At 36.1% G+C, this 26,640-nt stretch overlaps 1 protein-coding gene across 1 annotated transcript in view; it reads right to left on the minus strand.

Annotated features, from left to right (window-relative positions):
- Positions 1 to 5,721: 5,721 nt before the first annotated feature.
- Positions 5,722 to 26,640, minus strand: part of MINDY2 (MINDY lysine 48 deubiquitinase 2) — a 33,594-nt gene continuing 12,675 nt past the window's right edge. The window contains exons 4-9 of the mRNA XM_075431495.1: positions 22,597 to 22,755; positions 21,611 to 21,713; positions 20,865 to 21,007; positions 10,712 to 10,885; positions 9,287 to 9,460; positions 5,722 to 7,960 (exon numbers count right to left, since the gene is read on the minus strand). Of these exons, the coding sequence (XP_075287610.1) occupies positions 7,841 to 7,960; positions 9,287 to 9,460; positions 10,712 to 10,885; positions 20,865 to 21,007; positions 21,611 to 21,713; positions 22,597 to 22,755 (873 nt within the window). The 3' untranslated portion in view covers positions 5,722 to 7,840. The remainder of the gene's footprint in view (positions 7,961 to 9,286; positions 9,461 to 10,711; positions 10,886 to 20,864; positions 21,008 to 21,610; positions 21,714 to 22,596; positions 22,756 to 26,640) is intronic.

Raw genomic sequence — 26,640 nt, forward strand, 5'->3', positions numbered from 1 at the left:
AGAGAAAGCACGTAAGAAATGCAGAAATGCAAGCATAGTGCTGTAAACAGAGCATGTGAAAACACAAACATTAATTATTGCAACTATTCATGATAAAAATGCAAATACTGAACTAGAAGTAGTTTAAAAATTCACAAGCAGGTTCACTGTATCCATCGGCAGTGGTGACAAAGACAACCAGCTGCTATACTTTTCCAAGCAAAAGAATGATTTGATTTCCACAGCAGTAATTTCTTCCTCAAATGGCAAAGCCTACAAGGGCTGCAGCTGGCCAAAAACCCCCATACTGTTACTTACTCACCTTATGTAGAACTTGTTTTCAGACTTCCAGTCTGAAGTACTTCACTAATACTCCATTGTAAACAAACCCCGTAATTAATATAAAACAGCTCCTTTTGGCTCTGGTTAGTCTGCAATAACAGAAGCACTAAAATGAAGAGACCAGCTCATGCCTTGACACCAAAATACTGAAGAGAAAATAAAGTTCCATTGGAAACAGGCATGAAATGCTGAACAGGTAACATGCTGAAAAGCTAGCAAAGACACAGGTAAATTCAAAACCGAGCTAGTTTTTTTTTCTCTAAAAATACAGAGGATAATCTACCTCTGGCTTTCCTCTTTAAAAAAAAAAAAAAGTAGAAACAGCATAGATTGTATGTTCTTACTTGGTCTGAGATTTTTCCAAATAGCAGTGCTGCTGATCAGCTTCCTCCCCACCCTCGGGAAGGTCCAGCTGAACATGGAAGTACAGGCTTCTATTTCTGTTGTTCCTCCCAGCTCTCTGGCTTGCGGAGCTGATGCATGTTGGTAATTAGCTATGAAAAATTTTAACAAATTATGAAATTGGCTTGCGTAAGTCGATGCTGAAATGTTACCTTCCTCCTCGTGGCTGCATCTGGCAGTACGGACAGGCATGTGATAAAGAGTAAGGACAAGAGTTAAGCATTGCAATGCAGCTCCAGAAGTGCAAAAGGATGCCAAGGCGCACTCAGCCACCGCCGATTCCTGTGAGACAGCCCTGAACTGTTAGCTGCTGCAGTTCACACCAGACCACTGTAAAAAACCAAAACATCGCTTTACTTTGTTTAGAAATAATTCTTTTTCTAGTATTTATGAAATCCTTCCAGTGAAGCTTCTACAGCATAGATTTGCTACTGATGAAGCAGTTTGGTAGTTCCAACAGGTGACTGCAGTATGTATTGCTAAATACAATATTCCCTGACAGAATCAAATGTTAAGGTGGGGTTTTTGTTTAAATAATGTTTCACACAGATGTACTACAACACAGGAAAACCACTGTGTCAGATCATTACATTTCTTCAGAAGCTTTTATGCATTCTTTAATTTTCCCGAGACTAAAAAAAAGACAGTACTACAAATAACATTTCAAGGTAGTTTCAAAGTCTATTAGGAGATGAGTCATCTAATTTTCTGTATTTCTTTCACAGAAAGTAAATGTGTTTATAGCATGGGCAGAAAAAATCATGCTAGCTTCATTACAGCTGGCACATATAATAAATTGTAATATGGACTTCATGACAGTATGTACTTGGAATTCATACACTACATGGAGAAGTCCGTATCACCACATTCCCGGTATCAGAACTGTCAGCATTAGCTAACGATGGCACGTTTATGTCTGGTTAAACTACGCTGCATCTTCAGGAGCTGCACGGGTTTGCAGGGAAGGAGCTGCCTCTCAACAGCAGCTGGCTAACACAGCCCAGCTTGTCAAACTCCTGCCTAGTCTGCCTTCACCGAGATGCAGCGTATAACAGCACTGGTATTTTCTTGTATCTGATTTTATGAATTCCATTAAATTTTGCAGTTTACCATTGTCAAAAAGAAGGTTTGCAATGGTAAAAAGCTTGATTTAGAGTTTTCCTTTAACTGTTCTACAGCCCTTGTATTTAAAAGCATCAGAGCTGGGAAGTATAAATACTGTTTGCGCCAGTGTTGTTTCTGTGTCTGAGGGCAGAAGTGTTAGTACCTGACTGCTCAACAGTGTTTACGGGATTACAAGCATAAACATTAATTCATCAGCTTCACAGACTGGACCACATAAGCAAACCTTAAGAAAAAATACTTAATGCAAATATTAGTGAGTAGAGATGGACAGTTCCCCAAAACAAGAGATGATGAAACCCAAGGATGTACCCACTTCTCAGCTGATTTAAGTTTCCTGACACACTGGTGTTTCTTCTAATTGCAATTTTGACGCTTTCACTGGCACAGGCCAGTGAACCAAAACAAAAGTCAACAGAAGGTCTCAGACAAAAATACCAGTTATCCCAGCTTTTTCTGAAACACACTTAAAAAAAGTCTGAAAATGCTAAACTACGTCTGCTGAAATTTTCAAGACTGCTTAGTATAATCTTAACTTTGAAAAATGGCAGCTGAAGTCTTAACGCAAAAGGCTGCAAGTTTTACTAATGGCTTCAACAAGAAAAACGAACTTCAAGTTGAGACAGACTGAGTATCACAAGACTTCATCCAGCTCTGTGATGGAGAATGTGCAGGTTCCTATGAGCTAAAGGCGTTGTCTCATGAGACGCTGCTAGATCGCTTCCCGTATTTATGAGTTTCACAATAGACATCCCTTCAGCTGGATATGACCTAAACTGAAACTGGGTCAGCACTAAAGGACAGCTCTCAAAAGATTATAAAGAAATACAGAACTTCCATTTCTGTCCCAAAATCTATACACATTTGGCTGAGTGTCGGACTGTATCAAGCAATGGTACTTCACTCGCTTTTGGCCCCAGCAAGACTTGTTAGCCACGCCACCACCACCCGCCTCCTCAAGTGCATGACTCTGCTAGTGATGAAAGCACTCGCAGTGCCTTATTTCATGTTTCATCAACAGATTACATTTAGAGAAACAGACGCCTTTCTTTTCCATCATATTGTCAGGTTATTTTGTGAGCATACTGTTTACACTAAGCAAGCAAACTTTTCCAGTTAATTTGAATACTGAAACTTACCTGAACTGTTGCCCTATGGATTTCCCAAACCTAGCAAGATTTTGTTAAAAATTTTTCTATGCTGTCAAGAAGAGGTAAGCATGGGATCTTGTCTTCTAAAGATAATTAACTAGCTAAAGTTCTTAACCTCAGAAACCAAGGAATTGTTCATTTCAGCACATGAAGCTTCTCCATGAATGCAAGTAATCTTCCAAACCAGAGAAGGAACTGTAAAGGCAGTAAAGAGCTTTAAGGTTTCAGCAAGTTCTGGAGCTAACTCTCCAGGTAAGGAGCGCTCACAGCGCTACAGCTGACACGATGACCAAATCTGAACAGTAGACAACTGACATGGAATAAAAATATTTTGCATTATTAGAGGGTCAGCACAGCTAGTCTTGACCTAGAGGCATTGTGAGAGTGAAGAACGGTGCGTACAGGGACAGACACTGCCAACCCACTCTGAAATACGCATGCTGGTCATTAGCTAGGCGAGAAGGTTTGGCCACCATGTGCTGTGCTACAGCTATTTATGTCTAAAATTTAAGCAGCAAAATTAAGGACAAATCCCTAAATCTTAAGAGGCAAATCCCTAAATCTTAAGAGGACCTCTATGTTGCAGCCTGTCTTTCCTCCTCAGTATTTCCCTACAGCACTTCTTCCCCATCAGAGCAGTGACAGCTGAACTTAAATACGTTGCTTTTCTACTGGACAACTGTAAGAACAAGCAGGAGCTATATGGAAACACTGTGGCCATCAACATCAGATAGATTCCTTAGACTTTGTATGAGAAAGCGTTACTCATCTCACCGAGCCTTCCCCCGCAGAACAACACTGCTAACAGGCTATTGCGAGTTATGCTTAGCAAAGCAGTGACTGGGGTGAAGCACGAGACAAAATGCCTGTGTGTCAGTTCCTGCATGCGAGAGTTGCTATCGTTGGACTATATGAACACTTTTCAGTGTCAGATTTTTCTTGCTACCAAAGTCTTGTTATCATAGCACAGATGGAAAAAACGTGAGCATTATATTGCAACCAAACTAAAGCTTGTTATTTTTGCTTTTCTCTAATATGCTTTCTAATGAGGATACTGCATCAATTAACTTGCATTTCCCGAGTCACCTGCTGTTTAAGGTTACAAAAATGTCTGCTTCTATATAAAATACAGCTCTTAATTCAGTATGTTGTATTTAGAGATGTACTTTGTATAAACTTCAGCACCTGACTATGATAAGCATCCTAATGGTAAGAAAGCTGATCTAAGCGATGAGCTAGCTTTACGTTATAGATCTCTTGTAGCAGGAAAGAAGAAAGCTTCAGTTCAAAGTACATCAGCTTTACCTCTTTGAGTATTTCCTGCTGAATACACCAGAAGATCCAATTTCAAGAACTCAAATTGCCTTTTATTACATACTGTCAAATTTTTTCAAGACCTTGTGTGTACAAGTTAGAAGAAACATTCGACAATAACATGACACCAAATGAGTGCAGAGACTGACTGACAATCCAACGCAAGCGTACACAGAAGAGCATATGCTTCACTTCCAGCTTGTGTGCCTGCGATCACGAGAAGAGCTCTGTAAAGACAATCTGAACACATACTTTATTATATGAACTAGTTAGCTAGCTACAAAATATGTTTTTTGCATTGTGTTTAAGTGAATTGTCAGGAATCATAATTTCATCCTCTGGTGTTACAATCTTCCTTTGGCTCTGCTTTGTTGGGTTGCAGATTCTGTATGAGTGTCACAAGAAAAGTGGTATATTTGAGCATTTAAAGTGCTTTTTAGAAAAACATCTATCACTATGGCAGTGGCTCAATTTTTTGCTAATTTTAAGAGTACTTGTATTCAGCTTTTTTTATTTCACAACTACAATGCAACAACAAAAATTATATGATTTTGTTTTCTGTGCTAGCTTTTATCTAGTGGAAAACAAGTTCTACTTTTCTGGAAACTGTCATATATATTATGTAGGTATACGGAGCATGTGCATGCTGAATTGTATAAACAGATTTAAAGTATAAATCTGTACCCTTTCGCCAGAATATGAGCTTCCAAAAAGAGGCAAATGAAGTAAATAGTCAGCAGACAACATCATCTTTCTGGTACTCTGCGAGTATTTTGTAATTTTTTTTTTCCAAGCTATTACAGATAAAAGCAATTCTGTTCAGTTTTTCGATCATCGGATAGTGTCATAGATGCCAACTGTGACAGTTGCTTTTGGAATGGTTAGTCACAGGAGGGTATAAATTAAGCTTCCACATGTATTTCATTTTGGATATTAAGAAGCTCATGTGCTCATAACTTTTGCCACTAACAAGCTCAACTTGTGCAGAACAATGCCCTAGATTTCAGGAATTCTTTACCTTTTTTCCAAAGCTTCAAGACCTGTAAAGAAAAAAGGATATTAACAGAAAACTGTTTGAATAGCATGCCTGCCATCTCAAATAACCTGAAACCCTTTACTCTGTTATTGCAAGAGAAACGGAATTATCTGGGAGTTCAGACTTCATGATGAGCACTGACATTTAACTCTTCTTCCTTTGTGACCAAATGACAATATTACCGTAACTACAGTATATTCGGTTTCAGGCACATCTGTCTGAAACTGGAAATGGTACATGAATTCTTCTGATATGAGCAAGTATCTTAGGCAATAAGATATACTCAACAGCCACAATGCCTGCTCCAGCTAGATTTGTTCAACAGGGAATTTAAAGTGGCAATACTGTCACTCAAAATAATAAGATAACAAACACTTAGCGCGACATATTTATTTTTCAAGGTCAATAAATAAATGTAAATACACAAATTTGGAAAAATCTTAGTAACAGAATGTTTTTAAACAACATTCTGGCTTAAAGTCTCTGTTATTGACACTATTGGAATATTTTCTAATTTGCTTAAAGTACGTAAGTCATTATGTTGGTGATCCTCCATCACATTAATTTGTTTGAAGAAGTTAGGCTGCTGCAAAGGAGAAGAGACATCAACCTTTGCTTTGACATAGAAAATGATCTGAACCACATACATTACGTATTAAAATTACCTTTCTGGGTGTGGCTTTTTTAGAGAATAGAGAAATTTTTAAGTTTACAGTTTGCGTATGAGAGACCTCCTACCGTTCATTACTTCATTTTTATAAAAAGGAAACTGTAACAAAAGTGGAAAAAACAAGAGGAAAAGGCATGGAAGAAAAAAGTGATACAAACTGGCCCTTTTGTTAATAAGACATTCTTCCTTTATCCATCTAATTTTCATTCTAGCTTCATAACAGATTTATGTGATGACTGGTTCCCATCACCGCAGCAAGTCTGCTTGAAATAATTTTGAAGCAGCTTTTTACCAGTGGACTTGTGTTGAGACACCCTCCCTCTTACAGACATTCTCCAAACACCTGAAACCAGGAATGTCGTATTCCACCTGGCTGCCTCAGCCTTCCCAGATTATTGTATACTAATGCGCTTACCCAGGCTTAGAGCATGAATACATAGCGTGTCCAGGAGCAGCAGCCTTTTTCAAAAGTATCTACAAATTGCTAAATAGAAACTTTTATCAAAAAGGTTCAGCAAGAAGGTAATTGTTATTGACTTAGTGGAAGATTCGTGGTTCCCTCAAAATTCAGCAAGTATTCTGTTTCTGTATTCTATAAATACTACAAGATGCAACATGTTTATTTGGTTCCCATAAATTAGAAAAATCTGGTTTCCAAAAATTCTAAATTAGTGATTTAAAAAACAAAATATTACACCTGACCACCTTTCCAAACGATCTCAGAGAGCAGCCTTGCTTTCTCTCTCACCTTGCAGAAGTGTGCTTTTTAAGGATATATGATTTATAAAACAAAAAAGTGTGTTTTTAACTAGAGTACACTTGCTTAAATATACAAGTGGACATGTTAACGTCATGTTAAAGTTCAAGGTACTTCTTAAAAAAGGCAGATAGTTATTTTAACTCTGCATTCTTATATAGAATAGCGATTATTATAGACTTTAGTTTCCTCTCGTCATTCACCTATCATATGGAGAGGTCAATAAATAAGAACTTATCTGGTCCAGTTTACCTACAAGAGAAAAAGTACTAAAAGAAAAAGAAGTTACCTATAAAATTACTTGTTTAACCCTGATAACATCCGAGTTGCCATACCCAGTTTGTAATTGCAAGAAAAGCAAACAATATTCATCTTGCTTATTAATAAATGCCCCATTTTCTATGACTTATTTTTTTTTATGATGCCTATCAAGTCACATATTCTTGGGGCAAGAAAGCTGGCCAGGAGGTGCAATGATAGCAGTAACACAGTATAAATCTGGGTTCAAAAAACCGAACATACCCGATCCAGAAAGAAAGAAATCTGGACATATTGAGGAGGCAGTGCCCAGCTGTTACTTGGGCTCTTGCGTTGTGAAGACTATACCCGGCCTAAGATATAGTTTCACACCGTGTAATTAACACAGAACTCTGTTGTGCTAGTGTACAGACTTCAGGAAAAAGTCTTACACAAAACGAATTACCTCCTTCGTTAAGAGTAGAAGATAAAATAGCTTACTAACTGATGTAATGAGTAATGGATGTCACTATGACACAAAACTTGCCATGATTTGTGTGTTCAGCTACAAGGTGCAGTATTTCTTATGACTAACTCAAAGCACAGCCACATCCAACTGTGATTTGGAATTCCATCTTGAGCAGCACGCACTATGACTTTGAAGAAAGTCTGTATGATTGTAACAAAGTCACCCATCCTCTCTTGAAACATGAACAAAATCCATGGGGTAATCAGGCACAGGCGGCATGTAACGGGTTTGTCTTCCTTTTTACTCCTTGTTTTTGCTTCTGAGGACATGCACTTAGCTCCGGACTAAATCCATTTTTTTATTACAAGAGAACACAGGTATTCTTCTCTTTTTCCTTCTCTTTCTCTCGAGGTTCTTTACGTTTGCGTTCATTACTCCCAGATTGTCTTCCACTTGCTGGAGAAGCAGCACCTTGCACCTGCTATGTGGAAAAAAATAAAATCTTGACTAAAACAAACCTTATTGTAGAGGCAGTCTGATGCATTACTCTATGTTCAAGTTCACAAACAAAAGTTTAACTACTACGCCAACAGCAGAATTCAGGTCAGGTCTTTTTGTGTAATTACTCCAAAACTGCCACAAAACTTATTACGTCTAAAAAACAATGTCAGCTGAAAACATATTTCAAGTCCTATGTGCCCTTTCTATGATGTCCACATATTCAGATCAGTTGTTTCAATAATAAAATTTGGCTTCAAGCATTTTTTGGCACTTCTATATTACTGTACTGGAATTTTTTCATAGTTTCTTTTGTAACAACATAATCCACATTTCAGAAGTTACAGAGTGAAAGTGTTGGTTTTGACAAAAACAGCAGGCAGAGCAGTAGCTTTTTGTGACTAGAAACTAGTTAATAACTTAGCAAGGGGCTTGGTATACAAAGACATCATAAGTTTTGTTAATTCATCATCTGTTCCAGCTGTTACCCATTCACAGCTGCAAATGAGCATACTGTTAAGACCTGGTAAGCAGGTTCTTCAGTTCTTTCTACCTTTTTGCAGCCAGCAATAGCGAATCTTTGTCTTACTGATGATACTATTAAAGCAACAAGCAGTGGAAATAACAGAACTTAATTGTCAAAATTCTTCTTTCATGCTTAACAAGCACATCAGTTAATTGTTGTGAATTGCTTCAGGCCAAAGATTCAGCCTTCACACACATTATTTTTTCACATATTTGTAAATAAAATCAGTTTTAAAAGTCTTCAGCAGTTAAGAATTCCCTGAATCCAGAACACCAACTTAAATATTGCCTCTGGCACACAAGATTCAGTTATATGGCAATTTTGTATATACATGTGCGTGAACCGCGTTTTCCAAGCATTTTGAATGCAACTGCTTATGGGGATGGGAGTGAAAGGTGTACTAGGAGAAACTGTTAATTTCATAATTTGAAACAGAACTGAATAGATTCACATGATATCATACACTGAAACACCTGAAAAGGTAAAGCAAAAACTTCTGCAAGACAAAATAAAGACAAAACTTCAGCTACTGTCAAAAAAACCTCTTATTTAGAAGTTTAGGCCTGCTTTAAAGTATTAAAGCGTCAGCCACTGTCGTATCTGCATGCATACTCCAACAGTCATAGCGTATTTCTGAAGATTCCTGTATTCATCTTGTCACTTGCTGTATACAGCGTAATCAGCAGCCTTATCAGTCTGAAACATTTACAAACATAGATGCATCTCTATTAAGTTAATGCTCTCTAAAATTCATGATCATGTTGTATAACAGTGCTTTCTTACCTGGACCTGAGCAGCTGCTTGTTCTTGTTCCTGATAGTACTGAGAAGCTCTCCTGTCCTCCTCCTCCTGGAGCTTCTTGGCTAGCTCTAGATCGCTGATTCCTTCTGGGATCTGCTCCCAGTTGATCTCTTGATTTTGCTGCTCTTGTTGTAGAGACAATGCCATCAGATAATCCTAAACAGTAAACTTGTTTATTAATGCTCTTTCCCATAGAAAAGAGCCAAGTCATATCAAGAGAAATTTTCAGCATGTGCAGCTACACAGTACCATCGCTTTTCTCCCAGCCTCATCTCCAAACACATTTACCTCGTGGAAAATTCAGAACCTGTTCATAATCTGAACTGCAGGAAGGCTGAAAACAGTTACTTTACATTTCTCCTTCCACAGTGCCTATGTCACAGCATACAAAACACAAAAGCTAATTTTAAAAAAACTGCTTTCAGGTTAAAATTCCGTTACCTGGACAGCAGCAAAAGACAGTGTCAGCTCATACCAGTTCTAGGTACAAATAATGATTTTGAAGCTGTGTCTTTGAAATTTGCTATTTCAAAATAACACTCTGATTATGCTTGATAGAGTATCTGTCCCCACTCTACTGAACAGTGTTGAGAGTACATCAATAAGGAAGACTAACTTGAAACAGATGAGAAAATAATCAAAAGGTGGGTGTGGATATATCCAGAAAGACAGCAATGCAAGATATTACTAGCCCTGTTATCTCTGCCAGATTCTTTATTCTAACAAGAGAGATATGGTGCTTGAATTTATTAAACAGTATCTGCCTATTCATTTCCCCCGTAGTATTTAAAAAAAATTAATGGTGATTATTATAAAACTTATTTTGCTTGTTCACAATGTAAGATTTCCAAGGAGACTGCTCTTGCTATGTGCTTATGCATTAACTGGTACAAGTCAGTCCCATCTCAGATGCGACTTCTGGAAACTATTATATATAGTTAATAACAAGTAACCACCATCACAGACAATCTGCTATGGATTTGGTCTTACATTCAGCAAAGTGGGCATCAGAAGGCAAAGTTCCATTATGACAATATTAATGAGCTGAAATGAATTTGTTACAGGGGGAGAAGTTTCACAGGGCTGTTTCTGTTTCCATGCACAAGGCAGATGTGACATTTCACCTGAATAAGTTCTTTGCAGAAGTGTATTCTGAGAGATGAAAACTGGATTTTCCACACTATTCAGTTGGTCTTACTCTTCCTCCCCTGAAGTTGTGCTAATACTTCACTTTTGAGAACGCCAGCCTAAAAGTATCTTAAGAATTTTTTATAGTCATATATATGCATGAGTACACATAGATACATCTGTGTAAGTATACATATCTATGACTAAAAATAAGTAGTAATTGTTATATAGAGTCACAAGCAAACAGAAAAATAAAACAGAAAGACAGAAATCCAGTACTTGATCTATTTGATCCTGCTGCCCTCTGTAGACAGTTTCGGGATCTGATGGAGGCCGTAGGTGGAATTCAGAATCACAGAAATTTCCATCGCCATCCACATTATGCAAGCTTTCCCAGACAACTTTTTCTTCTGTAAGAAAGCCCTGGTCTGTCACCAGCAGGTAAAGCTGACCCTATACAAAAGCATAAAGAAAACCTGTAAAACTAAAAAAAATTATTTTTTACAATCTGATACAATTAGCAGAAATGATCACCTAATATAACTGTTGCATTCCAGTAAAACATTCATTTAGGTTTTTTTACCAAGTTTAAAATTCAAATGAATCCTTATACAGCATTAAAATACCAGATTTTAGCAAGTTTAAAATTCAAATGAATCTGTATACAGCATTAAAATACCAGATACTAATACAGCTAAATTAATAGCCACATTTAATTTCTGTATTCTATCTTGTAATGTTTCAGTGTTAATGAAAGTTCATATGGACTAAAAATTAATATAAACCATGAATATATACCTTGATAAATCCTTGGAAACACACCTAAGAAGTATACCTCCAGACTGGCAATGTAATTTTAAATCCCAGGACAAATCACATTAAATTCCAGAGGCAAGATATGGAGACAAAGGTGATCTTTCTAACTAATCCAAGAGACATTACCTCAAAACAACCGTATCTCAGACTTCATGTTTTATAAGGGGTTTTGACAGAATTTGAGGTTTATTTCAACTGAAAAAACTATATTTAAGATTCACGCATCACTTGTCACCAATAACTGCTTTTGTTGTATTTTAGCCTTTTTACAGTTCCACAAGGCCAAATTGCTCAATTTCAAACTCTGAAATCATAAAACGGGCTGGTCTGGGAATGAAAGAGACAACACTATCAAGTCCAGGAAGCCAAGGCACAGGAAGGATGAAATGCAAAATTAGGCTGAAGGAATGGGAGAGGAGCTGAAATCAAGGGGAAGTTACAAAAGTGGGCCTCAACCAAAAGGAGATGGTGCTGCATGTTTGAGGTCCAGCAAAGCACCAAAAGAAAATCCACATTTAAGTTTCAATTAGATTTTAATCTTATCCTGCCCTTTTTATGGTTTTAGAATTATGCTTCAAAGCAGGAATGTTATTACTGACTATACAGCACATTAAGACTGAAGCTTCCATTAGTATTACTGAATGTACCAGATCGAGAGATTAAATGCAAAACTTGTTGCATTTTAACTGTAAAAATCAGAGCAGTTTATTGTGACATCCACAAAAATTTGCTATTTGTATTACAGCACCACACAAAGGGTTCTCAAAGATCACTGTGCTAAAGCTGTACCAAAGCACAAGAGGCAATTCCTGTTCTAATGATTTCATAGGCTGAACAGGCAAAAAACTAAAGCATCGCCCCTATTCAACAAGAACAGAACTAGTTCACTGGTTTCTCAAGTCATTAAAAGATTGTCTATACCAGATGCTGAAATTAAAATCAGACCTCTTCAATCCTACTAAGACTACAGCCATCCCTTCTGCGGCTGGTAGGTCATACAACATGACAAAAATATTATTTGAACTCATGTGCAGCCATTGTTCTAATACTACCTAATACAAGACATGCTTATACCAAAGGCCAACCAGAACAGACACAAAAACCTACAAAGGACACTACTATATGGTCAAGCTTTGGAATGGCAGTTAGCCCAGCACAGGTGGGTTTACAGACATAAATACAATTGTCAGCAACAAGTATGATCACATAATGTGATCTAAGGAATCATTTTTCCCTTGGAAACCTATTTCTGATGCTTAAAAATCAGCCAAAGAACATCAAAGGAAATAATTCCACAACATTTCCAATTTGCACAGATTACCTATTTTGCAGTATCTTATATGTAAGAAGTCTCTAAAAAAACAGGTGGGGGTGTGTGTGTGTGTGTGTGACATCACAGAATCTTTAAGCTAAGTGTGTTTGAACCTTTTAAATTTTATTTTGACCAGTACATTGATTCAAACAAAACCTAAAGAGACAAAAAGGGGAGGGTTAAGTTTTCGTCTATTATGCCATACATTTTGAATTACTTTTCAAACAGCTCAAACAGTGTAGCTTAATAACAATACTGAAATCAGAAAGTGTTAATGCTTTCATAATCTCCCAACTATTGTAAGCTGAATTTATCACACACAAATATTTAAGTATGTCATTACCTTTATGGGATTAGAATCTAGTATCTGTCAAAGATATTTTAAATCTAACACTTGTTTGAAATAAACTGTTTCAATCTTAAATAAAATTCATATTCTTACTTTAAGACTTCTTCTGTTGAACTATACCTGAACACTGATTTTAAAAATGTTACCTTAAATAAAAACTTTCAATACAGCTTCCTGATAAAAGGCAATAAGCTGCATTATGTATCACCACATGACCTAAACAATACCATTCCAATACCAATTACATAGTTTAAAAGCATGCTCTTCAGCCAAACCCAGCAAACCAACACAGGCTCCCTAGTACTTGTGAGGAGACAAGAGTTACTTTTCACTTTATTAGAATGAAAGAACAATTGGAAAGCACAGATCAGAGATCCAGTCATCTTTCCCTTTTTGTTTTTTATCAAGTGCTCTGATCTCTACTTCATATTAGTATAATTTAATGAAATCCCTCAAAAAAACCCCACCAGATTCCCAAGGATCCTTGGGAAGCATGAATATTGCTAATAGTCATGTAACTTTTGATAATAGTTGGACAACTTTCAGTTTCACATACAAAGTAAGAGGAGCAAGCTCTTTCTGTATTAGGTGTAATGTAGCTACTCATCTCTACTGACACCCATCTTCCTAGAATGTCAATGTCTTTGTTTCTTCTACTTGCAACAAGCAAAAAAGAGGCCGTATCTACAGACTGGTTTTATAGATGCTGTCCTAATGCCATGCATGTCCTCTTGCCAGTCCTAAAGGCTCAGAGGCCAACTTCACTGGCACATCCAGATTCCGCCGAGGGGATCTGTGATATAACAAAATCTTTTTCTCATATGATCTTCACACTATCTCTGAATTTGAGCTGCACTGAGTAACGACATGCCCAGTGTCAGGAACCAGCCATCGTTCTCCAGCACTTACCAGATCACGAGATCAGTCCAGCTGCTAAGAGATAGTGACATACAACCAATGTCACACTGGGATTTCTGACTTAATGGGTCCAGTAGTTTTACACCACATTTGTAGCCTACCAAACAAAATTTCGGCACTTCAGCTCCACTCAGTGCCAACACACAAGGAGGAAAAGGGAAAGAGCGCACACAGTGACATGACAGAATCAGAAAGAACTACCAAGCGTAGAAACATTTATTTACACTGAACTAAAAAATTATGAAGAGGATTTAAAAGAGGTAAAAAACAAAATGTGTTTTCTACTTAAATGGTCCCGATTCTGCATTTGCTTTCCAGTCAGGGTTAAAACTGGCACAGGATGATCAGCACACTAAAGGTCATGCAATTAAGCTAACGAATATATATATAAATATGCTTTTCAAGTACACTTTGCCAAGAACAGTATCATACTTCACAAAATAAGTGTGCTTCTACCTTCATAAAATCTTAACTGGCCATTTCTAAGGTATCACCAGCTTATCTTTTAGGTTTATTTTCAAATGTGGGGTTTCTTAATAAATACACAGTCTCGTGGGTCAATACTGCCCCTAAAAGTACTAGGCACAAAATATAAAGCAATAATATCTACTAACAACTGTTGACAATAGGGAATAAAACAATAAAAGAAAGTCTCAAGTGCATAACTGTTAAAGTAAACTGTGCCTACAATAAAGTTATAAATAATTATTTATCCTAAGAATCAACATCTAGATATTGTAGACCAATGCACAGATTTTATAGTTTCACATATAAAAAGCTTGAAATATAGCCAAGTATAAAAGCAAGATTGTTCTCCTGAAGAATGATCTCTTCGTCTTCTGGTTTGCACAAAAAACCCTCTCTGAAACACACAGATGTCAGCTGCAGGTAATGTTAATGCTTACAAGACCTCTTTTCCTGGGTTAATTTCAGGACCAGATTAAGTAATTAAAATTAATGCTTTTAAACTACTTGTTCTGATGCCAGTTACCAAATTTCCAGAAGTTTAGAAAACTGAAAAAGAAAACCAAATAGCTGTCCAGTAGCCTCACACAGTAAAGACAGATGTTTTAAGCCTTACCCTTTAATGTCCATGGAAACGTTCTCTCGGCCTTTCAGACCCCTTGGTTTTTATGAAGGTGTTTTATGTTGACCTGAATGAGTGCTATTATATTGATATTATTCTAATCTACCTGAATGTTTTAACTGTTAGAGAAAATCAACAATTTTTTAAAAAAGTATACACCATGTAATTCAACAGAGCAACTCTCGGAATAAAAATGGTACACTTACTAAAAAATGGAAAAATATTTAAACATGTTTTTAAGAAGTTACCTCTACTATGCCAAACTCGAACATCATCTTAAATGCCCAAGGAAAAAGTGCAATTATTGCTATGAAATATACTTTGTATTTGAATAAAATTGTGTTGAGTTCTGGAAAAGAAACCCAACATTTATAAACTAGAAAACATAATTTCAACACACACACTTCAAATTCCAAACAGGTGTCTTGTTACTTTCCAGTAAAGACAATAGGTTGTGTTACAGTCACATCACTGAGAAAAACGTTCCAACTGAACTAAGACATTCTTACCAAACTGATCCCCTCTTTACAGCCCTGTTTTTCCTTGATCTAGGCAATTATCATTTGATGTATTTATTATCTGTGCAATGAAAAGCAAAGGCAATAAAACCCACAAAAAAAATCACATCTTTAACTGCTGAAAATGATTACTGCATAATCACATGAGCCAAGACTATTAATATGCAATTAAAGGGACAGGAAGTAGAATAAATGACTACTCGGGCAAATGGATAAATAATAGTGAGAGAGGTTAAGAATCTGATAACTGAACTGCCACTATTAACTAACACTCACCATATTTCAACAGATGTTGAATATATTACAGAACTGCCATATTTATTTTTTCTTTATATGGAATAATGAAATTTTTTGAAGTGTTACATAATTTTTCTATAAACATAAACATGATCCTAATACTCAAACTTTTTTCAAATCAGAAATGAGAACACATTGTATTATGCAAATTTCAGTCAATTTTCAGAAGAGGAATAATAAAACATTAATTGTTCAAGACTATATTAAATAATATAAACTGAGTAAATAAATTATAATTGAACTGATGGTCTATTCTGAAATGCAATCTGTGAATCTTCACAATTATGCTGTGGTATCAACTCAGCAGCTTTAAAAAAAAAAACCACAAATGGAAGTCTTCGGAGGCAGATTACTTCAAAACTTTTCATAGTAATTTCTGAACAAATTTACTGCCACCATTCTTCTACTACTGTTACTTTACTCGTCAGTGTCCACATTTTTAAAGTGAATGCTGTATCTAAAATGGAAAAATCATTATTGAATAAGCCCTTTCCATTTAACTCTTACTCCCAGAGTCAGGAATTTGGAAGATACGTAAAAATGTCACAATAGTTACCTGCCTGAAGATTAACCTTTTAGAAGTGTCCATATATTAAACTGAACTGCAATGTTTCAAAACAGTAACAAATATTGTCAAACACAGTGACAGTGAACTAAAACCAGGTTTCCCCCTTTGCTTTTTTCTCTTGTTCATAAGACCAATACTCTTCTTTAAATAATATTTTTAAAGATGTTGCAATACAACCCCTCACCTATTATTGTCCAGCTCAAAGCCCAAAGTACTATCTTTATCCCCTAAACTAGTGCAGAAATGCCTTTTAGATACCTGCTAGCAAAGACTGTTAATAAGCTTTTGCCTACAGTGTATAACAGCACTGGTACTTCCCTAAGCCACATCATGAATACCTGGTGTAGATGTATTGTCATAAAACCATTCTATTTCTGATCTTGCAAGAGGCACTTAAGAGTAAGAAAACCCACCTATTATTGTTAATGTAGTAACAATTAAAAAATAATATTAAAAAGAAAGCCAGCTATGTGAGGAGTCACTCCAGTTCCCTTCCTTACAAATTTATTATCCATGCAAAAAAGCTAAAAAGTATCTTGGTGTCAGTAGAGACACTGGACACAAAGGAAGCATGAGCAGATTAACCAGCCTAATGATCATACTAGTTGGCCACCAGTATGCCCAATGTTTGCAAGGAGTTTGTGCCACTATGCAACATCTTGTAACAGCAGCCTATAAAAAAGTTTTCAAAGCAAAGATATAGGAATTCAGAATACTGTGCTGTTTACGCACACTTTCACATAACTCTCACTTCAGTAAAACAGCCCTCTAAAATAAACAATCCAAAACCAAGGTAAAGATCTTTTGATCTGACAACGGAAAGCCACTCTGAGCTCCGTCTAATTGGGTAAAGTGTTGTCTGTGTTGGTAAACCTATTTTTAAATTGATACTATATGTCAAATAAATTCTGCAAACTCTTTGTAATAAAGACTTAAACACCAGAAAGTTCAAATTACATGCACAAAGGATGTCACCAGTCTCCACTTCTCACATTACTGTTGTAAAATATCCACAAGATTATCCCCTATTAAGGGACGACAGGTAAATGCATATACAATATATTTCCAACCAGAAAATATTATTATCTCTAAAACAAACTAAACAGATGGGATGAGGAAAGAACTCCAATACAACTTGAAAAAATAAATCTGTTCAGCCAAGCACCACAAATATTTAAAACGGCTCAGTCATATGATTGTTGTGTGGCACCAATACAGAGCAGAATTAAGGCTATTTGGGTTTGCCTGTTTTATTAGAAAAAACGGTATGTTGAACTTGAAAATGTCTGTGATTTATGAATTTTGCTCTTTGAATTATTTCGATACCACCAAGTATTTTTTCTTAAATTACTCATACCTGCTCCTCAAATCTAAAGTTGATTCTAGAAAAGATAAGCATATAAGAAATCGGAACAAGTCTCTGCATTTCCTTTGAAAAAGCTTAGTGATCTGCTTTTTTTTTTTTCTCTTTTCTCCAGGAAGTGTAGTGAATATCAGCCTACATCCTACTTTCTTTCACACTAAAATCGAAGTCCTTTCACTAACGTATCAGCCTCAAAAAAACCCCACTGAACTTTAGAAATATCCCCAGCGTACAAGTCACTGTATCAGCTGTACATGAAAGCTTCCAAATAGAAGTTTAAGTATTGGCTTCATTAAAATAATACTTAAACAGCCTAATGTACCTAACAAGAATTTATAATGAAAATTCCTTAATTAGTCAAAGTGTAAATGTTTCTAAAAATAAAACAAGTTTTATTATTTGTACATAACTCATATGTATAATTCCCTTTTGTTTAACTTCATAGCTGTTTTGTTTGTATGTTTCCATATATTGCTTTGAAGGGGGAAGAAGAAAGGGCAATATTAGAGAAAGACAAACAAAATGCATAGTTCTTGCCCTAAAAGTTCTACACCTTCATTTTCTCTGCCATATGCTGTATCTTCAGTTTTCCTAATTGATGGACTTCTTTCCATAATCCAGCTACTGCTGACTACTGCTCAAACTGTGAAGTAAAAGAAACTCCATTAAAAATCTGCAGAGCTAGCATTAAACCTAGTAAAAGGAAAGAGTAAAGCAGTTGAAAAATCTCAGCTCTGTGACAGCAATGCATTTGGCACTCCTACGAGTATCCTGGAGGTCCAAAGATTTTTGGATAGCTCATCTAAAAACCCAAATCAAGTCTATTTCTGACTTCCTTGATATGAAAGAATCCCTAGCCATGTAGCTATTACAAATAGCTAGGTAGGTTAGACAGAACAGTTACTGCTGACTTATAAAAATAAATAAATAATTTCTGTCTTTATTAAAAGTTTCTTGATATCTCAAATTCTGTAACGTGCCATTCACCAGAAATCCAAGGCAAAATGAACAACATGGCTTAAAAATGACAAGCCCAGGAACTAAAAGCCTGTAGATAACATGGAAATAGAACGCTAGCTGCAAGTGAGGTCACCATAATGACTATGAAACACAAGAATAATGGCCCATATTCCAAAACTTAACATTTCAGAAGTCTAAGACTTCTCAAAAAAGACAAGATTAAAATCACAGTGACTTAGAACCAGTAGAGCTTAAATACACAACTAATAAAAAATACTGTTCTTCAAATATTTTAACTCAGTATTTCTTAGGACTTGGATTTAGTTCTCACAGTTAAAATCCAGACACAGATTTTTACTCAGTGCCTTAACCTGTTCTGTATTATTAATATTCTGGGCTGCAGAAGACTACAAACAGTCTACATTCCACAAACAAAATTCTGTACTGATAATTCACAAGGTCAAAGTGCTACTCACTGACTGTATTTAATACAAGGAATATTTTCTATTTTAGAAGTTTTAACGATAGCACAAAAATGAATGAGTTCCAGGAGGATTTAAGTATTTTATGTGGAATATCCTTTAATTGGAGTAAAACATGTTTCCTGCCCCTCTAGGTACCACCTGTACCCAGAAGTACATCTGTACTTCTACTTCGTATTTTCTTTCTGAAATCAGATTGTTTTAGGTTGAGGTTTTTTTCCCCTGTGATGAAAGCAACCACAAGACAATGCACAGGCTTACATGACAAACTACTACCAACTACTGCAAGAGCTGAATTTATAAAAATGGAGAGAAGCAAAACTATACCTCTTAAAACTGTGACATAAGCAAGCTTCATCAGGAAAACTGTTATATTTGACTATAAACAGATATATTCCATAGATTGTTGGGTTTTTTTAAACAGAGGAAAGGAGGAGAAAAATCCTTTTACCTATCCTACCACTTTAAGAGGACATCACTGTACATAGATCTAGAACAAGTCTTAGATATGCTCTAAGAAGCTATTAGAAAAATCAGATGTGTTACCTGTTTGTAGAGTTAATCATTTTTATCAGGACTATTCAGAACTTTAGCTCAGCTTATGAGTAGTTATTCAAAATGCCAAAGATAAGCATTGACACTCAAGATTAGGAGGGAGAAAAAAGGACTAGTACTACCAAATGGAAAAGTTTGTGTCATTTGCATGATGTATATCATGTTACCATGTAATAGATGGTGAAAACAGTGATTCCTTAACGTTTTTGTATGTTACACCCCCCTCCTTTTTGCATTTATTACCATTATTCGTAAGTACAAGTGTACATAAAATTAAAGTCTTATTTAATAACAGATAACCAAAAAAGAATTTCAAGAGTTCTATGTAAAAGTAAAAAGTCATACCTATGTTTGAGAGAAACGTCTAACTCCTAAGTATGATTTGACAGTGCAAGCCAATTAAAAGTTTACTTCAAAATATTCACGTTTACCACTGAAGAGCAGGAAATTATTAAGCCTTATGAAACAATTTGACTGTGCCCCTTTCTACCCAAGTCAGATACATAAAAATACACTATCATCTATCTTAGTAAAGTTCTGTTAGAAAGAAGATGCGCCATAAATAATTGTAAACTTGCCAAGACACATTCTCCATTCCACAGAGGAAGGAGTCCCAGAAGCATTAATGAAATTGTCACTTGCTTTTCGTCTCCTGGAATACTCGTTTCACAATTCTCACCATTTTGCTTCCTCAGGTTCAGATTCAAATAAAATCATCTCTTTCCCAACAAAGGGAACCAATATTGCAGCTTATCTCAACTTCTCCAAATGTTTGGTATTTTGAACACCATGGTGGAGCTACTTGTCTACTGGCCCAAATGTAACGCAAAGTTTTATATCCTCAGAAACAAGAAATCACATAAATTCAGCCTTATCATAGCCAATCACAAAATGCAAGTAAATTTAAGCCATGTAAGAAATGTGTGTCATTATACATAACCACAAAAGGAGTTAACACAGGGAGCAAACTGAACATAAAATGAAGAGCTACAAGAAGATTTGAAGTGATAATGGATCCTGTTATCAAAAACACCATAATCAATAATTCACAAGTAAAATTTGCTACAGACCTTACCTTCATCATAAGCCATACTTACATATAACAATAAACTAGAATTTATTTCTATTTCAAGATAGGGGAAAAACAAGATTTACTTTGAAATGAGAATGCTAATCACAACAGTAAAGACAAAAATGTTGAATATACCTTGTATTTGGTCATGGTGCTAAAATGATTGTTCCTGAAGAACACACAGAGCTCTCCCTCCTGGACAGCTGACGTCAACTCACACAGTCCATGGTATGTCAACTGCGTAGCTGTGTTATTTAGAAACTGCTCAGCTACAAATCCTACAAAAGCAATACATACTGTTATGTATGTCTATTCCGTACTTCCTAATATATAAAACCTGTTTACAAGGCTAATATTTTTCCTATCTCCTCCCTACTAATATGCCCCCTTATTACCACAAATCTAAGGGAACACATTCAGAGGGAGGAAAACGAGGTGAAAGTTCTAAAAAGTTCTAAAACCTCAGCATTGTAGATAACCCTCTCATATTCAGAAATGCTATATCCGCTTCCAGTATTACTGATTTTTTCCTTGTCACCACGTAATATATAATTCATGTTCTAATTATAGGAGATAATACATAGCCAAGTTGAAATCTGAATGCTGCCCATAATACCTTTTCATAAAAGAAAGTTCTCTCCAGCTTTTTAAAAGTATATTTAATAAAGCAAAAGAATGAGGACAATCCTTGGTTTGAATTGCATCAGAGAAGTTCAGAAAACAAGCACAGCACTGCCTGCCTGTCCAGGGAAAGAAGCTCAGCAGACAGAATGCAACTCTTCACACTTGCATCTCTACATACTGAGACCCACACACAAAATATTGTAACCAAGACTTGATAGGGTAGACACTTTGATAAAGCATAGAAAAAAGTTACCCACCTTCACTAACCAGTTCGCTGTTGTCCGACTGTTTACAAGAAATTATCTTCTCCACTAGCTGATTGTAACTGCAGTTACCAACTGCTTTTACTATGTCAGCAACCTGGAGCAGGAAGGAACAGCATACAAACCAGAGAACTTACATTTGTGAAGAACAGAACACAACTGTAAGCCTATGGCCACTACTCACAAGAAGGTAAGAGTTTCAAAGAGAGGACGTTATCTCCCTCAAAATACTAGACCATAAACTTCTAGCCCAGACCCCATTTTAAATCCTTAAGTTAACGCTTAATATCAAAAACTGTTGCTAAAGTGGATGGAGGAAAGAATAAGGCATCAGTTGGCTCAGCTGGATGGGAGGGAAGTCCAAAGGGGTAAGAGAAGAGCAACTTCATAAGCAAGGCATGAAAAGGAAAAAAAATGAGGCAGATTATTCCAGGCAAACTCACCAGTTTCCCGTTAAGTAAACATTACCAGTCTACCATTTATTAAATAATATAATTAAAAATAAATTACATGTTTGTTAAAAATGCAGTCCTCTCCAACTGGTTCTAACATCCTCAGTTCTCAAAAGCAGTGACTAGTAAATCAAATTTAAAGGAAGGAGGAAAGTAACCTTGCATTCCTTCCAAGTGTTCTCTAACGAGCTTTCAAAAACAATGCCTGGGACACCATATCTGGCCACTTCCTACCTCCCTCAGAACAACAATTCTCATTTACACAGCCATGAATTCAGCGTAGATGGTTTTGAAAGTTAGCCTGACTACAGACCTAGTCTCGGCAAAGCTACCACACTAAAACACATGTACAATCTGCATTCACTCCTCTGAAGAAAATCCAATTTTTCTGACTAGATTTAAAAAAAAAAATCCATTACCATAATCATTATTACTGACTCCAGTTAAAATTCTGCAACATCTCCCCTCCCACCAATAAAATTCAGAATAACTTATATTCTCTTTGAATTACTGAAAAAAATCAGTTACCTGAGGGTCCACTAACCATCCATGGTACAAAGGGATATCAAGAAGATCAAACACTATGCATTCAGGTGTGTATTCAAATACTCGTACACCTGTAAACTTCACATTGACATCCAGACCCGTCTGTAACTTATGTAGAATTGCCATTGCATCACTCATATTCTGACAGCAGAAAGAAAAAAAAAAACATAAAACAAAACAGGTGACAGAGCTTTGTACACTTGGTGGTTACTCTTGTAACCCTTCATCATGTAGTACTCATCAACTCAGTATTTCGGGGGGGGGGGTGCGGGGGGGGGAGGAAAAAAATCACAAAAGGGGAAATTAGCTAAACAAGTGTTTCAACGCATATTCACATTACTCATTCTCATTGTGCCAGACAAGATCTGCAAAATAAGCACTCTCTCTCTCTCTAATCAGCTGTATCTGACTGTTTCTTCTTCTACACTCATAAGATGCTTTTAGGCAGCTCCTGTTTCTCTTAGCTCTATTTCCCATAGCTACAAGCCAGATGTTTGCAAGAAGAATTTCATAAGGGACTCTCTTGAGGTTCCTTCTCCCCTTTTAAGTCCTGCCTTATGAATCAGGCTGAAGGACTTCCCACCATATAATGAATGAACAAAAAAATTAATCTACACAGTTCTACTTCCCAAGTCTAATTTGAGGGTGCAGTACTTACAAATAGTGAACAACAATGAAGAATCTGCTTTTTTTGGTTTCATAAAAATTAAAAAAAAGTTTTGCTATCCTATTTTGGGCATACCTTTAAATGGCCTGTAGATTCTACTGTGGAAACAAGTCATGAAAGTAGCACTTATTATAGTAGTGATCCCAATGGCATCCTAAGGGGAATTACCAAGTTATGAAGATCCAATCACACAAAGCAAAGATCTTGAACCAACAGAAAAATAAGTTTTGTGATGTGCAGGAAAGAATTTTCCACCGAGAGAGGAATCCACACAGAGTATCATCAGAAAGTACCTGAAGTATTTGCAAAAGATTCAGGGAAATTAAGGCACTTCTGTTTGTTTTTTTGTTGGGTTCGGTTTTGGTTGGTTGGTTTTGTTTTCGCTTAGTTTTGCAATATTCTGTTGCTTAAGAGGAATTCAGGATTGCAACAATGGGGAAAAAAACATGACAAAACCCAGAAATACAGATTGGAAAGGAGATGGAGACAGAAGAGATTCACAGACTAAAACCACTGATTGTTAGAGACAGTTGCATCTGTGTTGTCTTCTTTTAGTGATAATACAGTTAATGGCAAGAACCACAATAAATGGAATCAATAAGGGAAGACAAAAAACTAAGAATAAGGATGACTGACTACAAAGGATGAATAATGAGAACACTATGAAAGAGCTAAGGCAGGCTAACAAGGCATAAGTGGGATACATCTTGATGAGTAATTTTATCAAATTAAAAGCAACTTGCTGAAATGCAGGAAAATTACCAACAACTCGATCCATTGAACAATAACATAACCAATACATTAACTTGAACATTCACTTCTGCAGCACAATAGTGCACACATTAATAGAGCAGAATGCCAACACAAGCCTGTAAATCAGAACATAAGGCAGACGTTACTGTTTTAAGTCAGTTTAAGAGATCAGTCTATGCATCTAGCAACTTGGTATTGCAAAGAATGTACCCATTAACACATACAACATACACTTAGCAAACATGCTAAGTGAAGAGCTACATCATTCAGTAATCCAATTCTAAGCATAGTTTTGCATCTGTTGGAAAGATGAATACTACCCAGATCGTAGAAGACATTTTAGACATCTCTCAGCATGCAACAGAATTCTAAGACAAAACTTGTAAGTAAAAATTGCATAAGCAGACATACATCCATAAAATAGTCTCGCCTACAGATCTTTGCACAACACTTTACACATGCAACAGCATGGTTTCATTAAGGCATACAGCAAAAATTTTATGTTCAACATTTTAGCCAAAGGAATTAAGCTACTCCTTTTACTGGTATGCAAGTTTAAATGTACTTTTTTTTCCTTAATATAATGACAGTAGAACAATAAGGTTGCTCCTACTTTGAGTCATTTCAATTTAGATGCAACTTCTGAAAACTCCTAAAGTAAGTTTATAAGCAGACATATTTCCTTGTTACTAGGCAGATTTAAACCTGGAAAGCTCTCACAATAGTTGTAGCTTACACAGAAAAAATCATAAACTACTTGATAAAGCACAACTATAAAACACTGTCATGATCATTATCCAGTATCTGCACTTGAGAGTGGTTGCTACGAATGAGAGAGTTTTGCTGCTTGTAGCCCTTTAACTGCACTGCTGTGTGAAGTTTCTACTACCAGGAAGGCAACAGCTCCCACTACTATACATTGCTTCATCCTTGTCACAAGATTTAACATTTAGGAAGATTTGTAAGTAATTCTCGAGATTTGGCTCAGACTTTCTTTTATTAAGTTGTTACAATAACAAATCAAACCACCTTACTGAAGAAGTGCATTTCATTAGTAAGGACCAGATATCAAGTATAAAAATAATGCTATACTCTTACTCTACTAAATTAATAGAAATAAAGTGTACAGCAATTCCACACTAGCCATCCACAAATTCTGATCATACATCTGCAGATATTAGTTGCATTCATCTTGTCATGTTTACTTTGTACAGAGAGCAGGAATACATCAAACTGTCCAGAAAACCGCAGAAGTTTCTCACAACAATTTGAACAGTATCATTTCTGTTTTAGCTATTTCCACACCTTCAGCATAACAAGCTTCTTAAAAAAATGAATGCAAATAAGCAAGGATACAAATACACAGAATGTTCAGGCTTGGAAGGGAACTCTGGAAGTCATCTGGTCCATCCCCCCTTGCTCATGCAGGGCCACCTAAAGCTAGCTGCCCAGGACCATGTCCAGACGGCTTTTGAGTATCTCCAGGGATGGAGACTCCACAACCTCCCTGGGCAACCTGTTCTTAAGTCTGTGCATTAGAACTTGAGCTTTTTTCTTTTTTTTTAAGCCAACCTTCATTCAAATACTGAATTACATGCCTCAGGTACAGTAAAAAAGAAAGTCACAGCTGAAACAAGTATCTTGTCATGATGTTGACATTATACTACAATCGTCACAAATCCAGCTGTCCAAAAATTTACTTGAATTGCTTGTATAAGAAGAAAATATATTATTTTAGGCAAAGAATATTAACTGTGACAAGATAAACACAAAATTATGATTAACACCAAGATTTAGTTCCTATGCTTCTGAAATGCAGTAATTGCGTAGGACTCAGTCATCTAATTAGTTTCTTTTTCCCCTCTCATGTGATATCACTCATGTATCTACAAGTAAATTCAGAACATTCCTGGAACAGAAGGTTTAAAATTGTACAGTTAAATATTTAAGGAAAAGGTTTCTGACATTTACGTAGTAAATCCATATATACGAGCACAAGAAAGCCACTGTACTTTGATCAGGCATATAGTTTCCATCACTCTCCTGTAAGGTGATTATAGCTATACCTGTAAGTTGATTATAGCTATAACCTTCTACAGCACAGAACTGTGTGGAGAAAAATATAGCTAGTTTTGTTATTACAAAAAGAATGAATGTAATTTGATATAAGTCGTATTTTGGGTTATTATTAAAAGGACCCACATTCAGTCTTCATTCTAATTTTAACTCCCCAAAGATACTCAATTTGGTTTTCAACACTGAACGAGAGCAAGAAAAGATGACCTAATAATAAATAGAACTAGCCTGATACCTAACACCTATAATAAATTCAAATCACTTTTCCAAACTGAAAAAAAAAAAAAAAATCTGTGACCACAGACAGAGCTTTAAATATTTGCTCCAGATAATATATACCACATCAATATTTTTTTAAACTAATAGTAGTATTTTTAACAGAGAGACTTCTGATGACACAAAAATAGCGGTCAGTGCAAATAATATTGCCTTTCATAATACGGAATCAACCTCTTTTTGTCCATCACGACTTAAGATTACAGATCTCTTTCTTGCTCAGTTTACATAGTCAGAGAATGTCTAGAAGAGAT

The sequence above is a fragment of the Opisthocomus hoazin genome, chromosome 10 (genome assembly GCF_030867145.1).
Source record: "Opisthocomus hoazin isolate bOpiHoa1 chromosome 10, bOpiHoa1.hap1, whole genome shotgun sequence".
Taxonomy (NCBI): Eukaryota; Metazoa; Chordata; class Aves; order Opisthocomiformes; family Opisthocomidae; genus Opisthocomus; species Opisthocomus hoazin.